Source organism: Paramisgurnus dabryanus, chromosome 18, assembly GCF_030506205.2.
Source record: "Paramisgurnus dabryanus chromosome 18, PD_genome_1.1, whole genome shotgun sequence".
NCBI lineage: Eukaryota > Metazoa > Chordata > Actinopteri > Cypriniformes > Cobitidae > Paramisgurnus > Paramisgurnus dabryanus.
The window spans coordinates 15,370,908-15,393,452 of record NC_133354.1 but is presented as its reverse complement, the minus strand read 5'-3'; the positions used below and the strand labels follow the sequence as shown (position 1 = coordinate 15,393,452).

Here is a 22,545-nt window from a genome sequence, read left to right as displayed (position 1 = left end):
ACAAAATTCACAGACTGCTATAAAATAAACTCGGTCACACTTAATAGCCAGTAAAGTGCATATTAAGATTCCCAAATTTACTGTCGCAATGAATTCTGTCATCGGATAAACAGATGAAATTTAATAAAAGGAGAGATTGGATTTTTACGACTTTGAACAACGCAAGAAAGTCAACAAAGAAAGACATATATGACCAGAAACTTTGAAATAAGAGTTCATTAAAGTGGGTGGCCTATATTGTTTGTCTTGATTCATTGGCAGGACAGAGATCATTAACACACTTAAAATAGTCTGCATAGTGTGTGTGGCCTCTATTAGCATCACTACACTATCATAATGTAAATATGTCAGAAGTTATGTGTATATGTTAAACCATCTGTACAGTCTCTTTTAAGAGCAATGTCTCCTGCCAAATTTTGTCCTGCCAAAGACTAAACAAACTGTCCAAGTTATAGCGTGTCATGAGCAGTATCTTGACTTGGGTCTATGTGGGAGTCGCTGTGAGACCATGGAGAAATTTCTAGGACATGGGTCCACTGCTATGAAACCAAATAACACCAGATATGATATGAACATAAGAATTTAGCGAATGGTTGTCTTAATGGGAACAATAATATTTTTCTTGTACTTTGAAATAAAATATTTACATTTTAAAGTCCAAAGTGTTTTGCTTGCCTGCTCATGCATTGGCACTTTGACAGTCTGTGTGATGTCTTTTTTTATTATAATGAAAGTCCACCGATTGACTGTTAGTGTCTCATTATTTGATTTGTGTGAATGAACTGTGTTGCGAATGAAAAGCGAAAATGAAATAAAAGGCAATTACATTACATTAGGGATGTACAATCAGGTCGGCACAATTAATAACCAAGTTACTAAACAAGTTCAACTGTGGACTCAAAATTTTAATAATTATTGTTTTGTAAAAAAAACTGCAAAGTAAAATAATATGTCATAATTTATCAAATAAAAATGTCATATTGCCGCCCACAAACCTATCAAAGTCGCATAGCAGCATGCATTCGGGGCCAATGACAGTCCGTTAGTATGTCTCTAGAAATGGATCTTAAAATAGTCACTCCAATGGTCACATGTACAGCAGCCTATCAACATGAGAATAGAAACAAGACTGTGGCTTCCCATGACCCATGTGTGGGTAACCTATTGACCTAATAGTTTGGCTCACGTACTCAGTTAGATTTTTGTGGGTAATAGACCAACCACTGCATCATGCACATATCTTAACTTGACTTACTGCGCACACACACATAGGAGTAAGAGTGTGGGAGATCTAATGGCAAAATATATGGAGTAAAATGTGTGATGTAGATGCTGAATGTTCGTGCTGATTGGTCCGGCTGGAATTCCATTGAAGCCATTTCCCACAGTTTACAGCGGGCTGGACGTTCGTAATGAACGCACAGGAAGTGGAGGTTTATTGGGAACGAAGAAGTAGACCCAAAGGGATACGGCATCTGCGCTCTTTACTTGAATTTGGAAGCTGCGGGCAGATTTTAATCACAAATTGTTATACAAACTTGGAACGGGGAACTGTGAAGGAATTTACAATTAATGGATTGTTTGGAAAGGGGAGGATGTTATGGAAAGTGCGATTTTTCCATGACTCTGTGTAAAGTATTAATAAACCAAATATAGAAATGTATTTTCCAATTTCAGCTGTTGGATTTGACTGAATTAATTAAGCAAGAAACAAAAGAAAACAAAACAATTGATTTCGAATGCTTTTCAAACAAGAATGGAGAGGTAAAATTGTTGGATATTTCATTTATAGTGAATGAGTGGAAAGGAACAATTAGAATTCTTCAGTGGTCTGCATTATCTCAAAGACAAGCGAGAACATAACAAGGGATTGTGAAAGATGGTGACTTGTCAGTGCGTAGAGCACACTTCATCATTCACAGCTGGATGTTTGGATAGCAGGATGAGTTGAACTTGGTGTATTCACGTGTTAAAAGTGCGCTGCGTCTCTTAAAAAGTATGAATCAAAGAAGAGCTGTTTTAGAGGACAAAAATAAAACAAAGTATCACACGATTGAAAGGAGGAATAAAAGTAAAGACAATTTACTGATGAATGAAGACTTTGGCGAGGATTTATACAGCAGCTATGGACACTACCATAGGTGAGTTGGTTTTACAGCTCGATTCATTTGTTATTGCTTTCTGTGATAATTTAAAGTTTAATGTACTGCAGTGAACTGTTATGCATCTGTAATATGTTTAATGTGTTCGTTATGTTCTTTATTAAAGTGGATCATCATTGTATATGTTAGCAAAGTAAAGTTTGTTTTAAAGTGTGTCATACATACTGTAAATGAGCAAAGTTATACAGTTATAAATTCTAGCATTAATACGGATATTCAAACTATATAGTTATGACTAAAGCTTTTATTTTGCATCTCTCTCTCTCTCTCTCTCTCTCTCTCTATCTATCTATCTATCTATCTATCTATCTATCTATCTATCTATCTATCTATCATTGGGGCACTTTTTTTGACATTGAGAGGACTGTCAGAAAGTGTCCTAATCTACCTGAAATTCACACTTTATTTAATGTAATAAAACTTTTTAAACAAATTATGTTATAAAAAGATCGTGTTTTTTATTAGCCCATGAAAATGGCATTGTAATTTACTGGCCAGATATAGTATTTTAAGAACATTATTAAAAAGTATTTTATTTTTATTCTTATTTATTTATTTTTTTAATTTTTGTTTACACATGTAAATGTAAAAATGTAAAGTTCAAGTGTTTGGGAGTAAAGGCATCCAAACTTTAATTTATAAAATTTATTCATTGAGAATTCTGTTAAAAAGTTGATAAATAGCCAATTCTGTTACAAATTGGAATGAGTTGATATACCAAAAATGTATTATATTGTATTGCAGTGGTTCTCAAACTTTTTCGGCATGCGGCCCCCATGTGTATGGTGCATGCCTTCGTGCCCCCCCAAAGAAAATGTATGACATAAAACATTCCAAAACTTAAGTAATTCACCCAAAAATGAAAATAATGCCATTAATGACTCGCCCCCATGTCGTCCGAACTCGTAAGACCTCCGTTTATCTTCAAAACACAGTTTAAGATGTTTTAGATTTAGTCTGAGAGCTTGTTGACCCTTCATTGAAAATCTATGAACGGTATACTGTTCATGTCCAGAAAGGTAATAAAAGCATCATCAAAGTAGTCCATGTGACATCAGCGGGTAAGTTAGAATGTTTTGTATTTTGGTCCAAAAATTACTACTTTTATTTCCGCATGTGTTGTGAAGCGCATGTGCAAGACTAAAGTCACATGACTGCAGTTACGCAGATGACGTGTTATCCTCAGACATGCTTGCAAAGTTTTTTTTTCTAACTTACAGCAAGCGTCTCCCTCAGATTGTAAAAGATGCACGGGTGCACAACCCCCCCCCCCAAAAAAAAACAGCTGGGGCGCACCAGCTAACACGTCAGCCCCGTCAGTATGCATCAGTATGTGCTTGATCTCTTACTCGTGACGCGGAAGAGAAGACAATGCTGAATAAAGTCGTAATTTTTGTTATTTTTTGACCAAAATCTATTTTCGATGCTTCAACACACTGGTTATGTCACATGGACTACTTTGATGATGTTTTTATTACCTTTCTGGACATGGACAGTATACCGTACATAGATTTTCAATGAAGGGTCAACAAGCTCTCAGACTAAAACTAAAACATCATAAACTGTGTTCCGAAGATGAACGGAGGTCTTACGAGTTTGGAATGACATGAGGGTGAGTCATTAATGACATTATTTTCATTTTTTGGGTGAACTGTCCCTTTAAAATTTTAAACATGTTAAATTATACAGTGTAGTGCTGTTGGATAGCCTTATTTTTCTGAGGTTAAATTACACAGAATATATGATAAATTAATGTTTTTTGTAATTAAACTTGGGGCCCGCTAGCACCACCTCAGGGCCCCCCAGCCCCCAGTTTGAGAACCACTGTTGTACTGCATAACAGTGCTACATATTACATTAATGACAAAGTGATTTGAATAGGTAAACTTATAATTAAATTGTTTGCCCAAATACAAGTTTTTGATCTGTTTTGAATCATAGTGAGAACCTGGCACGACAGATGCTACCCAAGAGCAGAAGACAGGGTGTGCGAGGAGCAGCCTACATGTTCAATGCCCACCCCAACAGCCTAACACCTTTAGAGGAACGCTTTCTTGATGCTGCCGAGTATGGAAACATACCTGTCGTTCGTCGAATGCTTGAGGACCTTCCTGAGTTGGATGTTAACTGTGTGGACTATATGGGCCAGAATGCATTGCAGTTGGCAGTGGCTAATGAACACTTGGAAGTCACAGAACTTTTGTTAAATAAAGACAATCTATCACGAATCGGGGACGCACTTTTGTTGGCCATCAACAAAGGTTACACCAGGATCGTGGAGGCCATTTTGAGCCACAAAGCTTTCGCAGACTCCAAGAGACTTACAGCAAGCCCCAGTCAGGCGCCTATGCACGATGACTTCTTTGCCTATGACGAAGATGGTACACGCTTTTCTCATGACATCACCCCAATCATTCTAGCATCCCACTGTCACGAGTACGAGATAGTGCACATACTCTTAAGGAAGGGTGCTTGCATTGAGCAACCGCATGACTACTTTTGTACATGTGACACATGCAATTACCATCAAAAGTATGATTCTTTTAGCCACTCCCGCTCACGTATAAATGCCTATAGGGGATTGGCCAGTCCGGCTTACCTCTCACTGTCCAATGAGGATCCTGTGATGGCCGCCCTGGAGCTCAGCAATGAGCTTGCCTCTTTGGCCAATATTGAAAAAGAATTTAAGGTATGACACCAAAGTCCTAAAAATTCACTGTAAAATAATTATATACTGCTTTCTATATGCTTTGCAATGATTACTTTCCTTAGAATGAATATAGAAAGCTTTCAATTCAATGCAAAGACTTCGTTGTGGGACTTCTAGACCTGTGCCGGAGCACAGAAGAAGTGGAAGCCATTTTAAATGGTGAAGAGGATGAGACCATAGATGTGCCTGGACGGCCAAGTTTTATACGCTTAAAACTTGCAATAAAGTATGAACTGAAAAAGGTAAAGTTTAGACATTCAGGTACATTATATTCTGGTCAGAGTCAATATGAATTTAAAATCTGTTTGCTGTATCCCTCATTGTAATTACACTACTGTTTAAACCTTAAAAGGTGTTATTTGTCTGCAAAATCTCCTGTATTTACATACTTATTTTTTTAACAGTTTGTGGCTCATCCTAACTGTCAACAACAGCTCTTATCGATATGGTATGAAAATCTGCCAGGACTCAGACAACAGAGCACAGCCATAAAACTCCTGGTGGTTTTAGGTGTTGCTATGGGACTTCCTTTTTTGGCTATGGTGTATTGGGTGGCGCCATGCAGCAAGGTACACCTGTAAAAATCCAATCTGGGTTTACTGCATAGCAAACATACAGTACATAGCTAAAGATTACACAAGAATCAATTAATGTCTTCTTCATTCATCATTCAATCACCTTCTGAAGCATTTCTGAAGTGTAGTTCCCCTTCAATGTTTTAAATTCCATAGCTTTAAATTCCCATGACAGTAGATTGTAGTGAAATATGTGACCCAGTTCGTGAAAACCCAGCTAATGTCATTTTTTTGTGTTAATAACTGTTTAACATCATAATGTAAAGAACATTCAGTGAAAATATAACTTTGAACTCTGAGTAAGGTCATAAGATCAAAAATTGAAATCAATGACTGAAATCAATGGATTTCATAGACAGGGTCTATAATAAACATATAAAATACATAATTATAATGTATATTTAATATTTCATTGTATCCACTAAGCATTAAAGTTTTTTGGCACTTTTTGTAAATTATAAAAATATGCTGTTACCAACAGATGGGAAAGATTGTGCGTGGCCCTTTCCTTAAGTTTGTAGCCCATGCAGCCTCCTTCACCATTTTCCTTTGCCTTTTGGTCATGAACGCTGCAGACCGCTTTGGTGGGACAAGGCTGCTTCCAAATATGACCATTCACGACTATCCGACACAGCTGTTTCGTATGAAAACAACTCCCTTTACGTGGATGGAAATGCTCATCATTTCTTGGGTCATAGGTTTGTAGCATAGGTTTGAATTTACTACTATATCACAGACTGTATGTTCTGTTCTCTTAATACAGTATCATTAAATGTGCTTGTCTTTTGTTTTAATTTCGCTTTCTTAGGGATGATTTGGGCAGAGTGCAAGGAGATCTGGTCACAAGGTCCAAGGGAATATCTGCTCGAGCCTTGGAATTTTCTAGACTTTGGAATGTTGGCCATTTTTGTAGCATCCTTCATCTCAAGGATAATGGCTTTCTGGCATGCATGTAGGGCACAGCACTATGTTGATGAGCACTATACAGATTTAAGAAATGTAACTTTGCCTGCTGAGGTGGGATACTTCCAGTTAGGTGAGTGACTGTATTGTCAAGTCAACCTCTCAGATTATGGCAAATTATGATGTGACCCTGTCTGTGAAATTCAGGCTAATGTCTCAGAAGATTAGTAGCATCAAAGTTTGACTTTAACCATTAATTTCAATCTTTGACATGACCTTACTCCTACTAGTATGTAGCAATAAATCACAAAAAATGACTTCAGCTGGGTTTTCACAGACAGGGTCACTTATTTATAATATCAAATAGTCTGTATGATATGTCTCTCTTTTATCTCGTTCCAGCTCGGATTGACTGGCTGCCCTCTGATCCACAGTTAGTTTCAGAGGGCCTGTATGCCATCGCAGTGGTTCTGAGCTTTTCTCGAATTGCATACATACTGCCAGCTAATGAAAGCTTTGGACCTCTGCAGATATCTTTGGGCCGAACTGTGAAGGACATCTTTAAATTCATGGTTATCTTCATCCTAGTCTTTTTGGCCTTCATGATTGGAATGTTCAACCTCTACTCGTATTACTTGGGTGCTAAACAGAATGATGCTTTCACAACGTGAGCAATTTGGTATCTCCAATTCACCTAACTTGCATGTTTTTGGTCTGTGCAAAGAAACGAGATCATATAATTATGAATTAGCCACATTGTAAAATAGTATGAATTGCCAGAGATGTTTTGGATTTTACCTGTAAGGTGTATTCTTGGTTCATCGTCATCTAAACACTACAGAAACACACTTTTATTCTTCTGTTAAATAATAATGAATATATATTTTATAATAATTATCACTTTCCCTCTAATTCTATAGTATAGAAGAAAGCTTCAAAACATTGTTTTGGGCAATATTTGGCCTTTCTGAGGTCAGATCTGTAGTCGTGAACAATGGACATAAGTTCATTGAGAACATTGGCTATGTTCTCTACGGAGTATACAATGTAACAGTGGTCATCGTCCTACTCAACATGCTCATTGCCATGATCAACAGTTCATTTCAGGAAATTGAGGTAGGCTACTTCACTTGTCATGTTTAATGTTATCTGTTCATATTCTTTCAGAGCGGTGCTGACATGTTAAATCTTGCATTAGAGCAAATAAGATCTGTTGAATTCAAAGGCACTGTCTGCTGATGAAGCATAGAGGCTTTTACGCATTATGAAAAAGAACAGACAGCCGGATGACGTCAAAGTACCGCGAGAATGATTCGAGAAATCATACGAAGGACTAATTTCGTCTTGCTCTCGCGGTACTTTGACGTCATCTCCTGTCAGTTCTAGCGGCGCCGAATGAAGTTGAACAAGCTTGTATCACCTCAGGATTGAATATTATTTTTGTGTAAATTTTTTTGAATAAATATAACCCTGACCTTTAATATTAAATACTGAGTACGGTCAAGTCAATGATTGTAAAATCAACTTTGATGCTCCAAATCTAATAATTACATTAAACATGACTTCAGCCTGGATTTTTGCAGACAGGGTCATAAATACAGTTACAAATTCACTTTAGTTCGTAAAATGATTCAAACCTTGGTTGATTGCAGGACGATGCAGACGTAGAGTGGAAGTTTGCCCGTGCCAAGCTCTGGTTCACTTATTTCGAGGAGGGAAGGACTCTCCCTGTGCCATTTAACTTAATGCCAAGTCCCAAATCTGTCCTGGGTTTGGTGAGGGGGGCCAAGGGGCTTCTCCGTGAGCTCCTCGACAGACAAAAAGCCATTATGAAGGGGTCTGAGCTTAGTGAGGTGAGTTCTTTATTTTTGCTTAAGTCCGATAGTGAATGTGTTGTTTGTGACACCAGAGAAAAAAATGTGATATTCACCAGCAAACATGAATGATAAAAACCGCCAAATAAGTTACCAAAATCATAAAAAGACACGATTCTGCGCTCTCAAACGCTGGGGGCGTGTCCGCTGTCGGCGCTAAAACCACGCCCAATCGCGGGAAAGCTGCTGGCGCTCTCCGTTTCTGAAGGCTGCAGCCTCTGGAGTTCGCATTTGCAGGCTGCCTACGTCATCAAGACTGTCCTATTTCAGAATATTAACAATTATAAAGTTGACTATTATTCTTAGTTATTCGTAAACTGTTGTAATATGCTTATGACTTGCGAATGTAATGCTCAGGTAACTTAAATAAACCCGGTTTGATGACGCATGTAGCCTGCATATGCGACCTCCGGAGGCTGCAGCCTTCGAATAGAGAAACGCCCTCTCTCAACTTTCAGATACCGTTGCAACCTAAATGGATGCTACCCGTGATTGTGTTAGGGCAGGGTCATGTTCAGTGTTTCCAGTCTTTGCAACGTGTTTTAGAAATAAATTTCTTGCAGTTATAATCTGTTTAGAAATAATTCTCGAAATGACTTTACACAGACTTTAACAAACAATACTTCACAATAAAAAAAAATAACAAATTCATGCTTGATTCTCTTGTTGGATTGCAATTCAGTTGGGACAGAACAAAGCCAGGAAGGATAACACTCCTCTTCGCTCCAGTCGATATCAGGCACGTGAAATAATTTTTATTGTTCCTAAAGCAGTTTATATTTCATTCAAGTACATTTGAAGTTGAACTCACAAGTTTTGCATTACAGAAAATTATGAAGCGTCTGGTTAAGCGATACATCATCAAAGCTCAGAATGACAAGGAGTACGATGAAGTCAATGAAGGTACTTATATGTGTTTTAATAGATTTTCAACGTTGTACTTTATGAAAAAACATAAATGCTGGTTTTAAATGTTTATGATTCATACTTTTTAGTTCACTCTTGCTGTTGGAAAACAATTCTGTGTTGCAGGTGAACTAAAGGAGATTAAGCAGGACATTTCAAGCCTCCGGTATGAGCTGCTGGAGGAAAAGTCCCATAATCTGGAGGAGCTGGCTGAACTAGTGAGGAAACTTGAACAAACTCTGTCTCAGAATCCTTTAATACTGAAGTCTCATTAAGAAAGTGAGATGATCTATTAAATCAACTGTTTATCAAGCAAGACAATTTGCACAAGGACTTCAGTTCCAAATGCTTTTTTGGCTTTTGCCTGGGATAGCAGAAATAAATAAGATGACTGTGAAGAAGTGATACTGTTTTTCTTTTGTTGATACATTTAATGTAATATAAGATTATTGTATGATACATAACATTAATTTTACTTACCAACTTTGAAAACTGTTAATGATTTTCAGTTAGTAGTTGTACTTATTTTAAAAGCACACACCAAAAATTCCTCTTAGTAACTTGCTGGCAAATTCTTGAGGAATCAAAAATGATAAAAATACATGACAAAAAACAACACAATTGCTATTCCAGTATTAGTATACAAGCATGGGATTATGTAAGCAAAAGTTTCTTTAACTAATACATTGTAAATATAACTTGAGTAAACACTGGTCTGTTTGGCATCTCAGTCATTATGTATTAAATGTTTATTGTTACACCCACTACTTAAAATTCTGTTTTATATAATGCTCTCATAGCATTGGGACTGTGTGTATGGAGTGTGCGAACCGACCCAAACTCTATGTCTCCTTTATTTTTTCCCTTTAACTCCCTAATTTGTACTATTTTAATTTTAGTGTTTGTGTAAATAAAGAAATATGATGTGCACCCACATTTTTTACATGTTTTTATCTGATTTTCTTTTTCTGTAAAAGACTCAAAAAGGTTCTGATATTTATCACAAGTCACTGAAATAGACTGCTCTGTCTCCGAAACCAAAAAGTACATAAAGGGGAAGATACTCATATCATAGGTCAAAATATCATAATAACACAAAACATGCTGTTATTTTTAACCCAGCATTGGGTCAAAAAAGGGACAAACTCAGCAGTTGGGTTAAATTCACACAAAATAATTGTATGTACATGTTGGGTTCTTTCCTTTTTGACCCAATGCTGGGATGAAAATAACCCAGAGATGTACAGGAAAATGTAGTGGGCATTTTCAGCATCAAAGTTGCTTTTTTACTGTGCTGACACAATAACATGCTGCTCGGCAAAACACCACATGAACAGCATGCCTCAAACAATCCTGTCTGCGCATAAAATTACCCACTTCCCTGGAGAAAACTGTGGGAGAAAAACCTTCAACTCACTTCTCTTCTGCTTAACACATAATATCACATGAAGTCTCATGTGATTGGTTGTGACTAATCTATAAGGAACCTATGCACATAACAATGAAAAGATATTTAACAGCAGAATTAATAATCAGTATCTGTTAACATTACTTACAGGCAAAGCCTTATTTTTGGTAATTAAGTGGTTAATAAGCCAGTATACTCTAAGCAAGGATGTGTTTATTTTTTACACATTTTTTTGTGTTATGCTGTTTAACACAATATGCGTCATTTTGATTTAAAATAAAACACAAGTTAAGGGCTGGTTTCCTGGAAAGGGATTAACTTAAGCAGGACTAGGCCTTAGTTTAATTAGAAAAAATATAACTAGTTTTAACAAACATGCGTTGCTAAAACATTACTAGCGTGTATTTTTAGGCAAAACTAAGGGCACGGATGTAGTTTAAGATATGTCAGTGCAAATTGTTTTCAGTTTGGACTGTTCTTATGTTTATTTTAGTCTAGGACTAGTTCGGGAAACCTCTCCTGGAAACCTCCCCAAAATGTGTTGTTCCAATAATTACACAGAGATGTGTGTATTTCGGGATGACATATTTAGTGTTATCTCCCTAAACTAACACTGCTTGTGTTGTTTTTAACACAAGTTTTAAGAGTGCTGGAAATGACTGTGCTGTAAAAAAAAGTCCACAAAGACATTTTACCTGGACATCAGGGGGCGAATTTTCTTAAAATAATGTCAGAGGTAAGCACCTCATAGTTGTCCAAGTTACTAACCAAAGTTTAACACACAAGTTTGTGGGAGGAAAACTGAGTAAACCCATAAACATGCAAACTCAACACAGAACTAGGCAGGGCTTTCTGATCTGATGTAAGCAGCATTTACTTAATCTTGTACAGTTATCCTTTAACAAATGAGTAAGAAAATATCTTCACCTAAAAATTTGGTCATTATTTACTCATCCCCATGTTGTCCTAAACCTGTAAGAGTTTTATTATTCTGTTGAACACAAAAGAAGATATTTTAATAAATGATAGTAAGCTCACAATTGACGGTTCCCATTGCCTAGTGTTTCTTTTTCCTATATTATAATAATAAAGTGGGTACTGACAAATGTGTGGTCACCATAATTTATCAAAATAAAGAAACTCATACAGGTTTAGAAAAACATGAGGATAAGTAAATAATGACAGAATTTTCAATTTTGTGTGAACTATCCCTTTAATATTAAAAATGCTTTATGAGAAATGAATCAGACAATCATTAAATAACTGTGAATGATGTTATTAGCTGTTATAATCATCTGTATGCAAATGGTTTTACATCATTACAACATACAGAAATGCTAAACCAGTGTAAAGTAAAATACAGTAGGACCATTACTTGAACAACTGCATTTTTGCTAGCACAATTTAACAAATGACATGCATTCAGGACACAATTTAATACTGTCAGAAGTATTTTCTTATTTTTTTAAACGTACTTCATAAAAGAAAACACTATATAACACTTAACAAATACATTCAGTATGGACTAAACTGCCTAAAGCACACTTTTTGTTACATAGAATAGGCAACAAAATTGACAAAGTATATTAGTATAATTAAATAGGTTTGAAGTCAAGGAAACCTTGATTGGCTCCTAAAGTCATTCAAAATGTATTATTTAAAAATTACTTAAAAATCTATGAGGTACCATGTTTCTATGTAAAGTTTTGAAATTGCACAGTTATAATGAGCATCAATTGGTTTTAAGAAATTATTTCACCTAAAGATGAGTAACACTTAATATTAATATTGTTGCAGTAGTACTTCGCTACTCAAAAATAACACAGCACTAAAACTGAAATGAAAGATATGATTAATCTCTTGATATCACATTCAAAAATATTACCAAAAATTGGGCACTACCAAAAATCCTTCAAAGAGTGCTGACAGGATTGACCTTTCATTCACATTCATGTTCTTAATGGACACAATTGCATGTATCTTTAAGATTTTGAGAGAAGTTAGAGTTACAAATTTTGGATGTATGACTAAAAATTACTTAAAATAAACACTTTGTATCCATGGGGTAGACATGTGTATTATCTATATTACACACATCTTTAGTTTTTTATCTGAATTGTACTGAGTATTATGAGCAATTTTATCTCATTATCTACAGTTTTAAAATTATTGCATTATAGGGGAATTTATAAATGGAGGAATGTATGTTAATACAGTCAAATGCTTGTACCTGGAAGGTAACAAATAATATTAATACATAATAATACATTTCTACTATCTAAAAGCATTACCATATGGAGTGATTTTTGGTTTGGTTAAAATGCTATGCAATGAATCTATTTACATACAGTAAAGCATAGACATCCGTCCTTTTTTGTAAAAATGAAACACCATGGATACCATGGACTTTGCTTCAGCCTTTGTCAGAAAGATCAGAGGAACACCACATAATTTTCTGGTATGAGTCCAGTTTTGCCTTCATAGGTCGCTTGAAGCCACCCAGGTTCCACTGATGGATACACTGCAAGAACAAAAATAAAATAAACAAACAGACAAAAAAACATACACTTTTTATCAGTTCAATTCCATGTGTGACCATTATCCTTAAATATCTGCTTATTACAACGGTATAAATATAAATAAATATTGGTTAATGGTATCAAATGGAGAGTGTGTTGTTTACCATTGGAGAACAGCGCCCCCTGTGGAAAGCTCAGCTCATGACTGTGCTCTGCTTTGCAGGAATACAATGCCTTTGCATCTCTGTAAAAACACCAGATGGAGTTAGAGACCAAACAACTGAAAACTAACACTTATAACACAAACCTAAGCTTTTGAAAAAAGACATGTGGCACAAAAAACTTGGATAGATTGTTCAGTAGTATTAGAAATGATTAATAATAAAAAAATAATATGAGTAAGAAGAAAACTCTGCAGTCTGGTTTACTACCTTCCCAAAGTTGTCGGATGAGAAATAGCAGGACTTTCAAAGATGGCTGCTCTACAGGCCACACTGAAATAACAAGCAAGCTACATTTCATATATATAGAAATAGAGCGTGATTGTTAGTTTGTCATTGTAAGTTTATTAGCACTGACTTTTAGTTGTAGTTATGATGAAGTGTCTGGATGATTAAGACCAGTTTAACCGACTTTAAGATTAGCTTAAATGTTACACTATTGATTTTGGTAAACTTTTACAATAATGTTTCTGTTCAAGGTTTTTGCTTACACAGATCCAGGTCTCTGGTAGCCATTGCTGGCAGAAGAGTCAGCTCTGTATCTGATGCTCTCCTTAGCAGGAAGATCCGGCAGATGGAGAGACTTGAGACTCTCATGGTCTCTATGGCCATGTGACACAAGACTTTGAATGGAACCGTGACAGCTCCTGAAACCTGGACATCACCAGAGAAACAATATAAGAGATATTTACCACAAGGGTAAATTTTAAAATCTTATCTTATCTTATCTTACCCTCAGAGATATGGAGCGATGTGAGAGAAGAAGAGGTGGATAGACTGTGTCGTTCTTCTGCATGCTCCTCCTGTTGGTCTCCTAGAGGCCTCTGAAGGAGGTCTGATGTTGGAGAACCTCGATCACCGGGGCTCGTACTCAGCGCCTCCTCCCATTCGCCATCCGTTTTGGTTGCGTCCTCTTTGGAGCTGGAGTCAGGACTGTTGGTGCAAGCGGAGCTTTTTGGCCCATTGGAGGAAGGGGAGGGAGTGGTCCAGCACAGAGTCCCTGACTTCTTGTGTTTGGTGCGTGAGGGAGAGCCCGTCTTTGAGTAGCTGTTCTGCTCTGAGGAATGTGATGAAAGAGACTCCATACTGCCCATAGGGGTGCTGCTGGGACTGCTGCTGAACGTATCACCTGATGCACACAGGCACAGTTAAATGCTTAACATCATTTCACTCACTCAATATTCAATATATCAAGGTTATATTTTCACAGAATGTTGTTGCATTATGTAGGACAATTTTAAAGGTAAACTGCACTTACTATCAGCATCAGCCAGGCACAGGGTGGTGGGATACAGGCCTCTGGACTTGCGGGACCCTGTGGACAGGCAGATGGCTTTGCTGCGCCGGTTGCTTGTGCGAGTCTGAGCATGAGAGTGAGACGACGGCTGTGGTAGAGGAACGTTGGGGTCTGGAGCTTGATGAAATATCTAAGACGTAAACAAGAGGGTTGTAAATGTAACTGCATTAGTTGGCCAAATAAAAACTACGGTATAGTATAGCACAGACATTTGAAGAATAAATAATAAAAAAGAAAAAACTGAGATAAAAAAAACTTAGTTGTCTAAGGGCTCTATCATACACCTGACGCAAGTGTCTTTTGCTAGTTTCAACCTGGCGCAAGTACCGTTTCTCGTTTGGCACCAGGTTGTTTAAATAGCAAATGCATATGCGCCCAATTTTGCGCCCATGGGCGTTCTGGTCTGAAAATGAGGTGTGTTCAGGCTAGGGATGCACCGATACCACTTTTTTTGAATACAAGTACGAGTACGAGTACTTGCATTTCAGTACTTGCCGATACCGAGTACTTAAAAAAAAAACATGATTTAAATTTACAGGTAACAGCTTTAGTCACATAATTTAACAAAAAAAAACAAGGGACTAGTTTTCCAGTTTGTTGTAAACTCTGCCTCTTTGGACAACACAAGAGGCATTAACCCCTTACACGCCGCTCAAACATAGACATTTCTCAGACCGTGGTATCGATCCCCGGTATCGGGGGACTTTTAACGAGTACTTTAGAAAATGTGGTATCGAGGCCGATACCCGATACCAGTATCGATATCGGTGCATCCCTAGTTCAGGCGCATTGTTGGCACGTTGCTATTGTGAGGCAACTAAAATAGACTACGCCTTTGATGAACTAAAACCTGCTCTAAACTCAATGGCGCAATATTGTTTTTGTTATTTAATGAGCGCATCAGTAATATGCGCCTATAAACGGGATGACAACGAACGTTTGCTTTTAACATGGATGCGCAACAGCACATAAACGTTTTAAAATATGAAAAATCAAAGGATTAAAATGTAAAATATTATTATTGAGTCTTTTGAACATAAATGAGGATAGATTATGAGACGTTAGAAGGCGTAAAGAGCTGCTTCACCTGTAGCCTGATAAGCAATTAAATGTTTCGCTTTAAACAAATTCAAATATAGCATATATTTTTAAATGTTTTTTTTAAATGCTACCCCAAGGATTTATTGTATATGAAGATATGGATATGGTGAGTTGAGACCCTTTTTTAAGTAATGCTTTTCAAAGCACTCACGGCGCTGTCAGGGTGCTGAAGGCTCTCCGCACGTTTGTAAATTCTTTATCTCCTTTTTGTTACAATTAAAGTATTTTTAGAGTACAAACCTTTTCTTGCATATTTGTAAATTATTTTTTGAGATAACACAGATCATGTAGGCTATACATTCATTTACAGCAATTAAAATCCTGCTAATTTTACTTCCATGACTGAAAAAAATGACTTTTAAAGGTTTTAATACAAAAGCATTTTTATATCAATCTTAAACTGGTGGTCTTCTTCCTCCGCTTAGTTTTTCAGTTGACAAAGTCCGTCATCCAAATAGAAAATTGGCATGGCGCCAGCGCAACTGGCTTTTAAAGGCGATGAGAGATGAGACTTATTGGTTTATTGCATGTTAAGCCCAAAACACACCTATTACTCATTAGGTGAATAGGAACAACCCTTTTAGGCCCTGCGCTTGGCGCACAAACCATCTTTCCCGTAGTTAAATTAGGAAAAGTGGAATCGGACACGCCCATTTAGACCGTGTGCCATGCGCTTTAGACAATGCGCTTAGATTGTTAAAATAGGGCCCTTAATTTGAGAAACAGTAAGTTTATTTCACAATTATACATTTTTTGGTGATCCTGGTTAACTCTATCCCCAGGTTAACTCTATAAAGAGACAACGCTTCCCTGCCAATGATGAGTATTTGCGGTTTTCCGCAATACTGTTATTATCTTTGCAACTTATATAACCCGGAAGTATCGCCCTAGGGCAAACATCTGTATGTCCGTCTAAGTTTTGAGAATCGCTCTGAATCTGATCTCTATCAAAAGTCTTTCACAAAAATGGAATTAACTCAGCTTTTTGCTCAAAATTTGGTCTTGAAGAAACCTACCCATATTTGAGAGGTGATAAAAAGAGAACTAATGAAGGTAGGATGAAATGATTATTTTTTTTTGTTTGAAAGCAGAGGGTCTGTTCTTACATTTGATATATTGTATGTTTATATATTTTAAGAAAAACATTTTCTGTAAGGGGAAAGAGTTAAAAATCTCTTCACATCCTGATAGCAATCACTAAGTGAGTAGTCTAATTGTATTTATAAAATTTAATTCCTCTGTGGAAGGTGCAGGACCGTTACATGTTCACCCAATCATTCCATTCGGTCCAAATGCAATGATAGGATGTCCTGCTTGCCTGTCAAACTATGTATTTGCATACTTCCATGCACCCTGCTTGCGAAGACAATCTTGAAGAGCACTCTGAAGGGAGCAACATTAGTGCATTGTAGTAGTTGATATGCATTAGATATGATATATGGACAAAGGTCATTTACTTGTCATTATTCTCTTGTTATCAGAAATAAACTACTGTAAACGGATTTTGTTGTTATTGATTCTATGTGGAAGTCTGCTAGAAGTTGTGTTTAGTCCACAAAAGCTGTTTATGTTGTTGTTGCTGAAACCATCTATAGCTTGCTTCTCTGATAAATTAGAATAGAAAGAACGACTGATGCAACACTCACCTTGTCGTAGTTTTCTATGAGAATCTCCATTACAATATTCTGAAATTTGATGTTCATCATAGCAGCCACTGTCTCTTCCTGTGACCGCATGAGTGTGGGGCCAAATATCACACCAAGGTTAGACACGGTCATCAGATTCTTCTGGCTGTGTGTGGAAACCCTGTAAAACGAGGTGAAAATACACTTCAAGCTCATTCACAAACAACCTGGTAAGCACCATCTTACGAGATTTCAAGTACACATGTGAACAAATGTCCTAGATGTGCAGTTTAGCCTTTTTTGTCTCTGTTTAGAGGAGCCAGAGCGACTTACACATGCAGATGCTTGATGAGAATATCCAGCATTTCTTTATTCTTGTCCGGCAGTTTGTGGACGAGTGCATGGACAGCACAGACCCTGTAATTCTGATCATCAGACTCTAAAAAAATAAAATAAAACAAACAAATAAAACACGTGTTTAACTGATTAAATGAATAGTTCATTCTGTTATCACAAACATGTGAGGAGATGACAAAGTAGAAGACACGCTGGAACTCACTGACTGCCATGATAAAGTCTTTATGATATCTGTAGGTCATGAGAGGTTCTGCCAAGCATCTGCAGGGAATAAAATGGTGTCACATTTCATCTGTGATAAAAATATCTTTCAAAGTAAAGCTTATTTTTGGCGTATTTATCAACCTGAGGTAATTCTTTAGACCACTGGTGATGGTCTTGTTATCCCAGGTGTCTGGGTCAAGGTCCATATCTGTGGGAGCTTTGGCAGCTACAAGGGTGAAATGAACTTGTGTTAAATGACAGCTGTTTTTGTAAATTCTCAAAGAGAAACTGCAGCCCTAATGAATTTTATGTATATACATTTTACAGGCTTATTACAGGGATATAAAATGTTGTAGGAAAAGATTACTATACCAAACACTGAAGTCATAAGTCGTTGGACTTTAGAATTAACTCCACCTATTCTGTACAGTCCCATTGTGTTAATGCCTAGACACGGGAGAAAAGAGGTCATTTTCTTATTAAAAGCAAAAAACCTAAAAAAACAAACAGAAATGTGATAAACTGTTAAAGAAAAACACCACAGTTTTTCGTTAATGATTTGGGACAAATATGATGTTATTTAATTTTAAACTATGTGAGTGCCGCTCTGTGACGCGACAGGGATTGAGCAACTTCCTGAGTCATACCTGGGCACCGTGGACAGGCGCCACCTGTCGGCGCCGGTGTGTGTATACTCATAGAAAACAATGTATTCGATTTTTTTTTAATAGCGTGACGCTGCCCGGCGCTGGGCTGCGCGTCCGGTGTGTGACCCCCTTAAGGAATGAATGGGGCTAACACATTCATGACGCGCTGTACAAAGATTAAGTGAACGCATTGAAAAAAAGATGGGTATGTATTATCGTCTAAGTTGAGGTAAGAACATAATAAAATATTGAAAAACTGGGGTTTTCCTTTAAAGTATTTTATCTGTTAACCTAAAAATGTGAATCATGCAGGGCCATCTAAAGCAACTGGTTTTGCGTTAAATGATTTACCATTACTAAATAATTTTCATTTAATTACACCCATTATTGTCATTTTAACATTTACATTACATTTACATTTCTAACCCTATCTCAAGGCATTTCATGGTACTGTATAGTCACAAAATATTTGGTTTATTTATTTGTGTTCATGGACACAATTTCCCTCTTTTTTCCATGTTACTCAGCACACATCTCTTCAATGTATACATTTTTCAATGTATAAAGAAATTTGTAACACAAAAAGAGGAAAATCGTGTCCATAAACATAAATAAATAAAACAAATGTTTGTGACTATACCATGAAATTGAGATTGGGTTGTAAATTTATGCAATTGGCACTTTATGCACTTTTATCTAAAGACTTACAAGGTACAAATTTTTTTTTTAAATACGTGTGTGTGTGTGCTGTGGTTCGTACCCATGAACTTTAATGTTGATTATGCAATATTCAACTACTGGGTTGTACAAGAGCTATTTAAAGAGTCATAAAATAACATGTAACGTACAAATAAAAATGCTCAGACATTCTGCAGATGAAAGAAAGTCTGATGCATTTGAAACAGTATGAGGACAAGAACATACATAGTTCATAAAAAGTTCATTTGAACATAAACATCAATCATGAGATTAAAAATAAGACTCACCTCTTGTTTCCACAAGCGCTATACACTTCCGTACAAAATTAAAGCCTGCTTCATTTAGGAATGCTGTGGATACAGACAGTCAATGTGAGGCCAAAGCAGGTGAACTATTTTAATATTGTGAAATAGTTTGCTTGGGGTTACAAGTTCAGTTACAAAGTATGCCAACCTCACAAACAGCCTGGAATACTGTGCCCACCTGAACAGTTCATCACACTGTATATACACATTCATTGAAAACAATAAATGATGGGATGTGTGAACTTACTTTCCTCTTTCTTGCTCAGAAGTGCAGGAAGAGTGTAAATCTAGAGAAAATGAAGACATGTTTATAAAAAGCCATACATGTATGCAATATAATACACTAATATATATACAAAATCACAGTATAAACATACTTCATCTAACAATGCTGTGTGTATGATACATTAGATAAGAAAAGATAAGAGTCTCATTATTAATAAGGCTAAAACGTGGGTCATGTAAGTTGAAGACTATCAACTGCAGCTGACAGCATATAAAACAAAGATGTTTATGAAGTGTAAATATTCGGCTGTCATCTGTTTCCTGCTCATGTGTACACTATAGACTGCCTCAGACCGGCGTAGAGCTTCAATTATAACAATTTGTCTAAAGTGGGAAAGGGAGTCACTAAAACATCCCCCTAATAGGTCAACAAGGAATAAAGAAAACTGTTTAAACTCCTATATTGGGCATAAGTTTAAAGCTAAAGTGTATCCAAATATATTTCAAAAGCAAATATATAAAGATAATTTATATGCAAAGTTACACTGGTATCAGTTAGTAATTTGCACATGTGAAAAAGTGATATCTTATCAGTTCGGAGCACGGCATTTCAGAAAAACGTTTACAGCTTGTTCTTGCACTACGAACTGACATATACTGTAAATATCAAAACGAGATCAGAGTCTTGCTATGTAATGAAGACCAGATGACTTACTGGTTCTTTTCCATCCATGGCCTCCATCCACAGTCGTCTGTTAGAGTCAGAGAGAGCCTGAAGGGTTATGATGCCATGCCTGTGGAGCAGATGGGACATCTTAGTTCTCAACCTTTGGTGTGGTTTTAGTTTTAAAATTACCTGGTTTCGGGTGATGTTCTGGATCACTGGATAAATTGTATTAAATACAGTTACTGGCACACACAGAGACCTTTATGATCTTGAAGCACTGCTTGTTTAAATACTGTTTGAGTATTGAGGACAAAGTTGCATTAGTATTTGCATTGAATAACAGTCAGTTATTACTTGTTATATACGGTTATATTCAGTATATTGTTTAAAATGCACATACTGTCAAATACAATCCATTTGTTGCAGTGTAGCAAAATATATTTTTTGCAGTATTAGTATTAAAAAGCACAAGTTATATACAAAATTTCAGAAAAAATATTGTTTAGAAAGTGATGCTATCATTAGATCACCCCATCAGTTTCTGGATAAAGTGACACATACCGATGAGTATTATAGAAACATTGAAGGTAATTGAAGAGAAGCCCTTCACTTGGGTCACTTCTTCAGTTATAAAGAAAGAAAAGGATGGAGGGGAAAAAGGGTATTGAAAATGAAAGACAGAAAGGACCACAAACACGACATATTTAGTATCTAAAGTTTTGAGATGTTTTGAACACTGTTCTGGTAACCAAGGCATAGCATCAATAAGGAGGATTTGTCGAAATTTCATTAATGCATTGTGACGAAGAATGGAATAAAAATGATAAAGCAGTAATGTTTAACATTATTATCCAGATAAAATGTGTTCAAATTAAAGGTGCAATGTGTAAATTTAAGGAGGATCTATTGACAGAAATGCACTATAATATACATAACTATGTTTTTAAGGGGTGTATAAAATCATTACACAATAAACCGTTAGGTTTTTATTACCTTAGAGGTGTAAATTGGGCAGTTCATTACGATTCGATACAAAACCAATTTTTCTTCTGCAAGCAATGCGATTTTGCCAATACATCAACCACTTCTTAGATGCGATTCAATTCAATCCGTTTCGATTACTTTACGATACATTCACACTGGGCGAAAGTGTTAACGCTTGATGGAAGGAATCACAGTGGCCGTAACATATGCTCCGGTCTTCTATAAACGTAATTGGCTGACTCTGCCTAGGTTATTTACAAAAGGTGATCTTATTGGCTGACACATGCGTTTCCGCTTGAAAAGTTGAGAAATTTTCAACTTCTGCTGCGAGCAACGGCTCTGACGCGGTGCCGACAGATCCACAATTCAGTTTGGCAACGTACCGTATGTGCTTCGAAAGGGAGGACTGAGCCATTGGCTGCAATTTCGCAACCTTACCACTAGATGCCGCTAAAATCTACACAGTGCACCTTTAAGTTCGATTATAGCTTTTCTCTGTAATGACATTGATGTGACTTTCCGTTGAATTTAAATGAGGTTTTTATCAAATCATATACCATACATCCGTGTTTGCTTTTGTGTCCAGTAAACCAACAAAAATGTTAACAGTACAAGGACAAATGTGTATCACTGACCCAGTCAGACTCGAAGAACCAATCCTTCTCATTGTGGCCTGATTATACTGTGAGACTTTTCTTTATGCCTTAGTAACCACAATAGGGCTGTACCATTGTATTACTATACCAGTGTATCAAGTCTCTTAAATAAATACACACCTTTCCACCACCTCAATATCAAAGCAGAAGCGCTTGTCAATTGAATCCGTCCTCCGTCGGATGCAGGACTTTAGTTTAAACATCTCAGGTGGGCTCAAGATCAGTCCATTCTGTCAATATAAGAAAATCTCATTATACTCTTTAATTTGTGATTAATGAGTGTCTTTAGGAGTCTAATAAGAATCAATTATGAACATGTAATGTAATTTTCTACCTGTTTGCCTGCAGATTTGAATTCTAAGTTGCTCATAGTAAACATTTTGGTTCCTTTTTCATATGTGCAGTAATGTCGGCTCCATGTGCACCCAAGGGGTCCTTAAACAGAAGGTGGATACTCTCTGTAATGCTCTATTCTGATTGGTCAACATTTTTCACTTCTA

The 22,545-nt window shown here is 36.6% G+C and overlaps 2 protein-coding genes across 5 annotated transcripts in view; one reads left to right on the top strand and one right to left on the bottom strand.

The window, feature by feature from the left end:
• Positions 1–940: 940 nt before the first annotated feature.
• trpc6a (transient receptor potential cation channel, subfamily C, member 6a) lies at positions 941–10,066 on the top strand. The gene is made up of 12 exons (XM_065286907.1): positions 941–2,141; positions 4,104–4,851; positions 4,935–5,114; positions 5,277–5,441; positions 5,929–6,145; positions 6,256–6,483; positions 6,753–7,017; positions 7,271–7,466; positions 8,003–8,203; positions 8,907–8,963; positions 9,052–9,127; positions 9,257–10,066. Exons 1-12 carry the CDS (start codon positions 1,999–2,001, stop codon positions 9,403–9,405), a joined length of 2,625 nt encoding a protein of 874 aa, XP_065142979.1. The 5' UTR covers positions 941–1,998; the 3' UTR covers positions 9,406–10,066.
• Positions 10,067–11,800: 1,734 nt separating this feature from the next.
• The window catches only part of arhgap42a (Rho GTPase activating protein 42a), a 32,755-nt gene continuing 22,010 nt past the window's right edge, over positions 11,801–22,545 (bottom strand). The window contains exons 9-25 of one of the 4 annotated variants that reach the window (XM_065286903.2): positions 22,380–22,480; positions 22,166–22,275; positions 20,967–21,026; positions 20,454–20,532; positions 19,761–19,800; positions 19,496–19,558; positions 18,235–18,309; positions 18,004–18,088; positions 17,861–17,919; positions 17,635–17,740; positions 17,323–17,482; positions 14,537–14,705; positions 14,012–14,407; positions 13,770–13,932; positions 13,489–13,551; positions 13,222–13,301; positions 11,801–13,059 (exon numbers count right to left, since the gene is read on the bottom strand). In XM_065286903.2, the coding sequence (XP_065142975.1) occupies positions 12,971–13,059; positions 13,222–13,301; positions 13,489–13,551; positions 13,770–13,932; positions 14,012–14,407; positions 14,537–14,705; positions 17,323–17,482; positions 17,635–17,740; positions 17,861–17,919; positions 18,004–18,088; positions 18,235–18,309; positions 19,496–19,558; positions 19,761–19,800; positions 20,454–20,532; positions 20,967–21,026; positions 22,166–22,275; positions 22,380–22,480 (1,898 nt within the window). In that variant the 3' untranslated portion in view covers positions 11,801–12,970. The remainder of the gene's footprint in view (positions 13,060–13,221; positions 13,302–13,488; positions 13,552–13,769; positions 13,933–14,011; positions 14,408–14,536; positions 14,706–17,322; positions 17,483–17,634; positions 17,741–17,860; positions 17,920–18,003; positions 18,089–18,234; positions 18,310–19,495; positions 19,559–19,760; positions 19,801–20,453; positions 20,533–20,966; positions 21,027–22,165; positions 22,276–22,379; positions 22,481–22,545) is intronic. The other 3 variants (XM_065286905.2, XM_065286904.2, XM_065286906.2) reach the window with 3 other exon arrangements.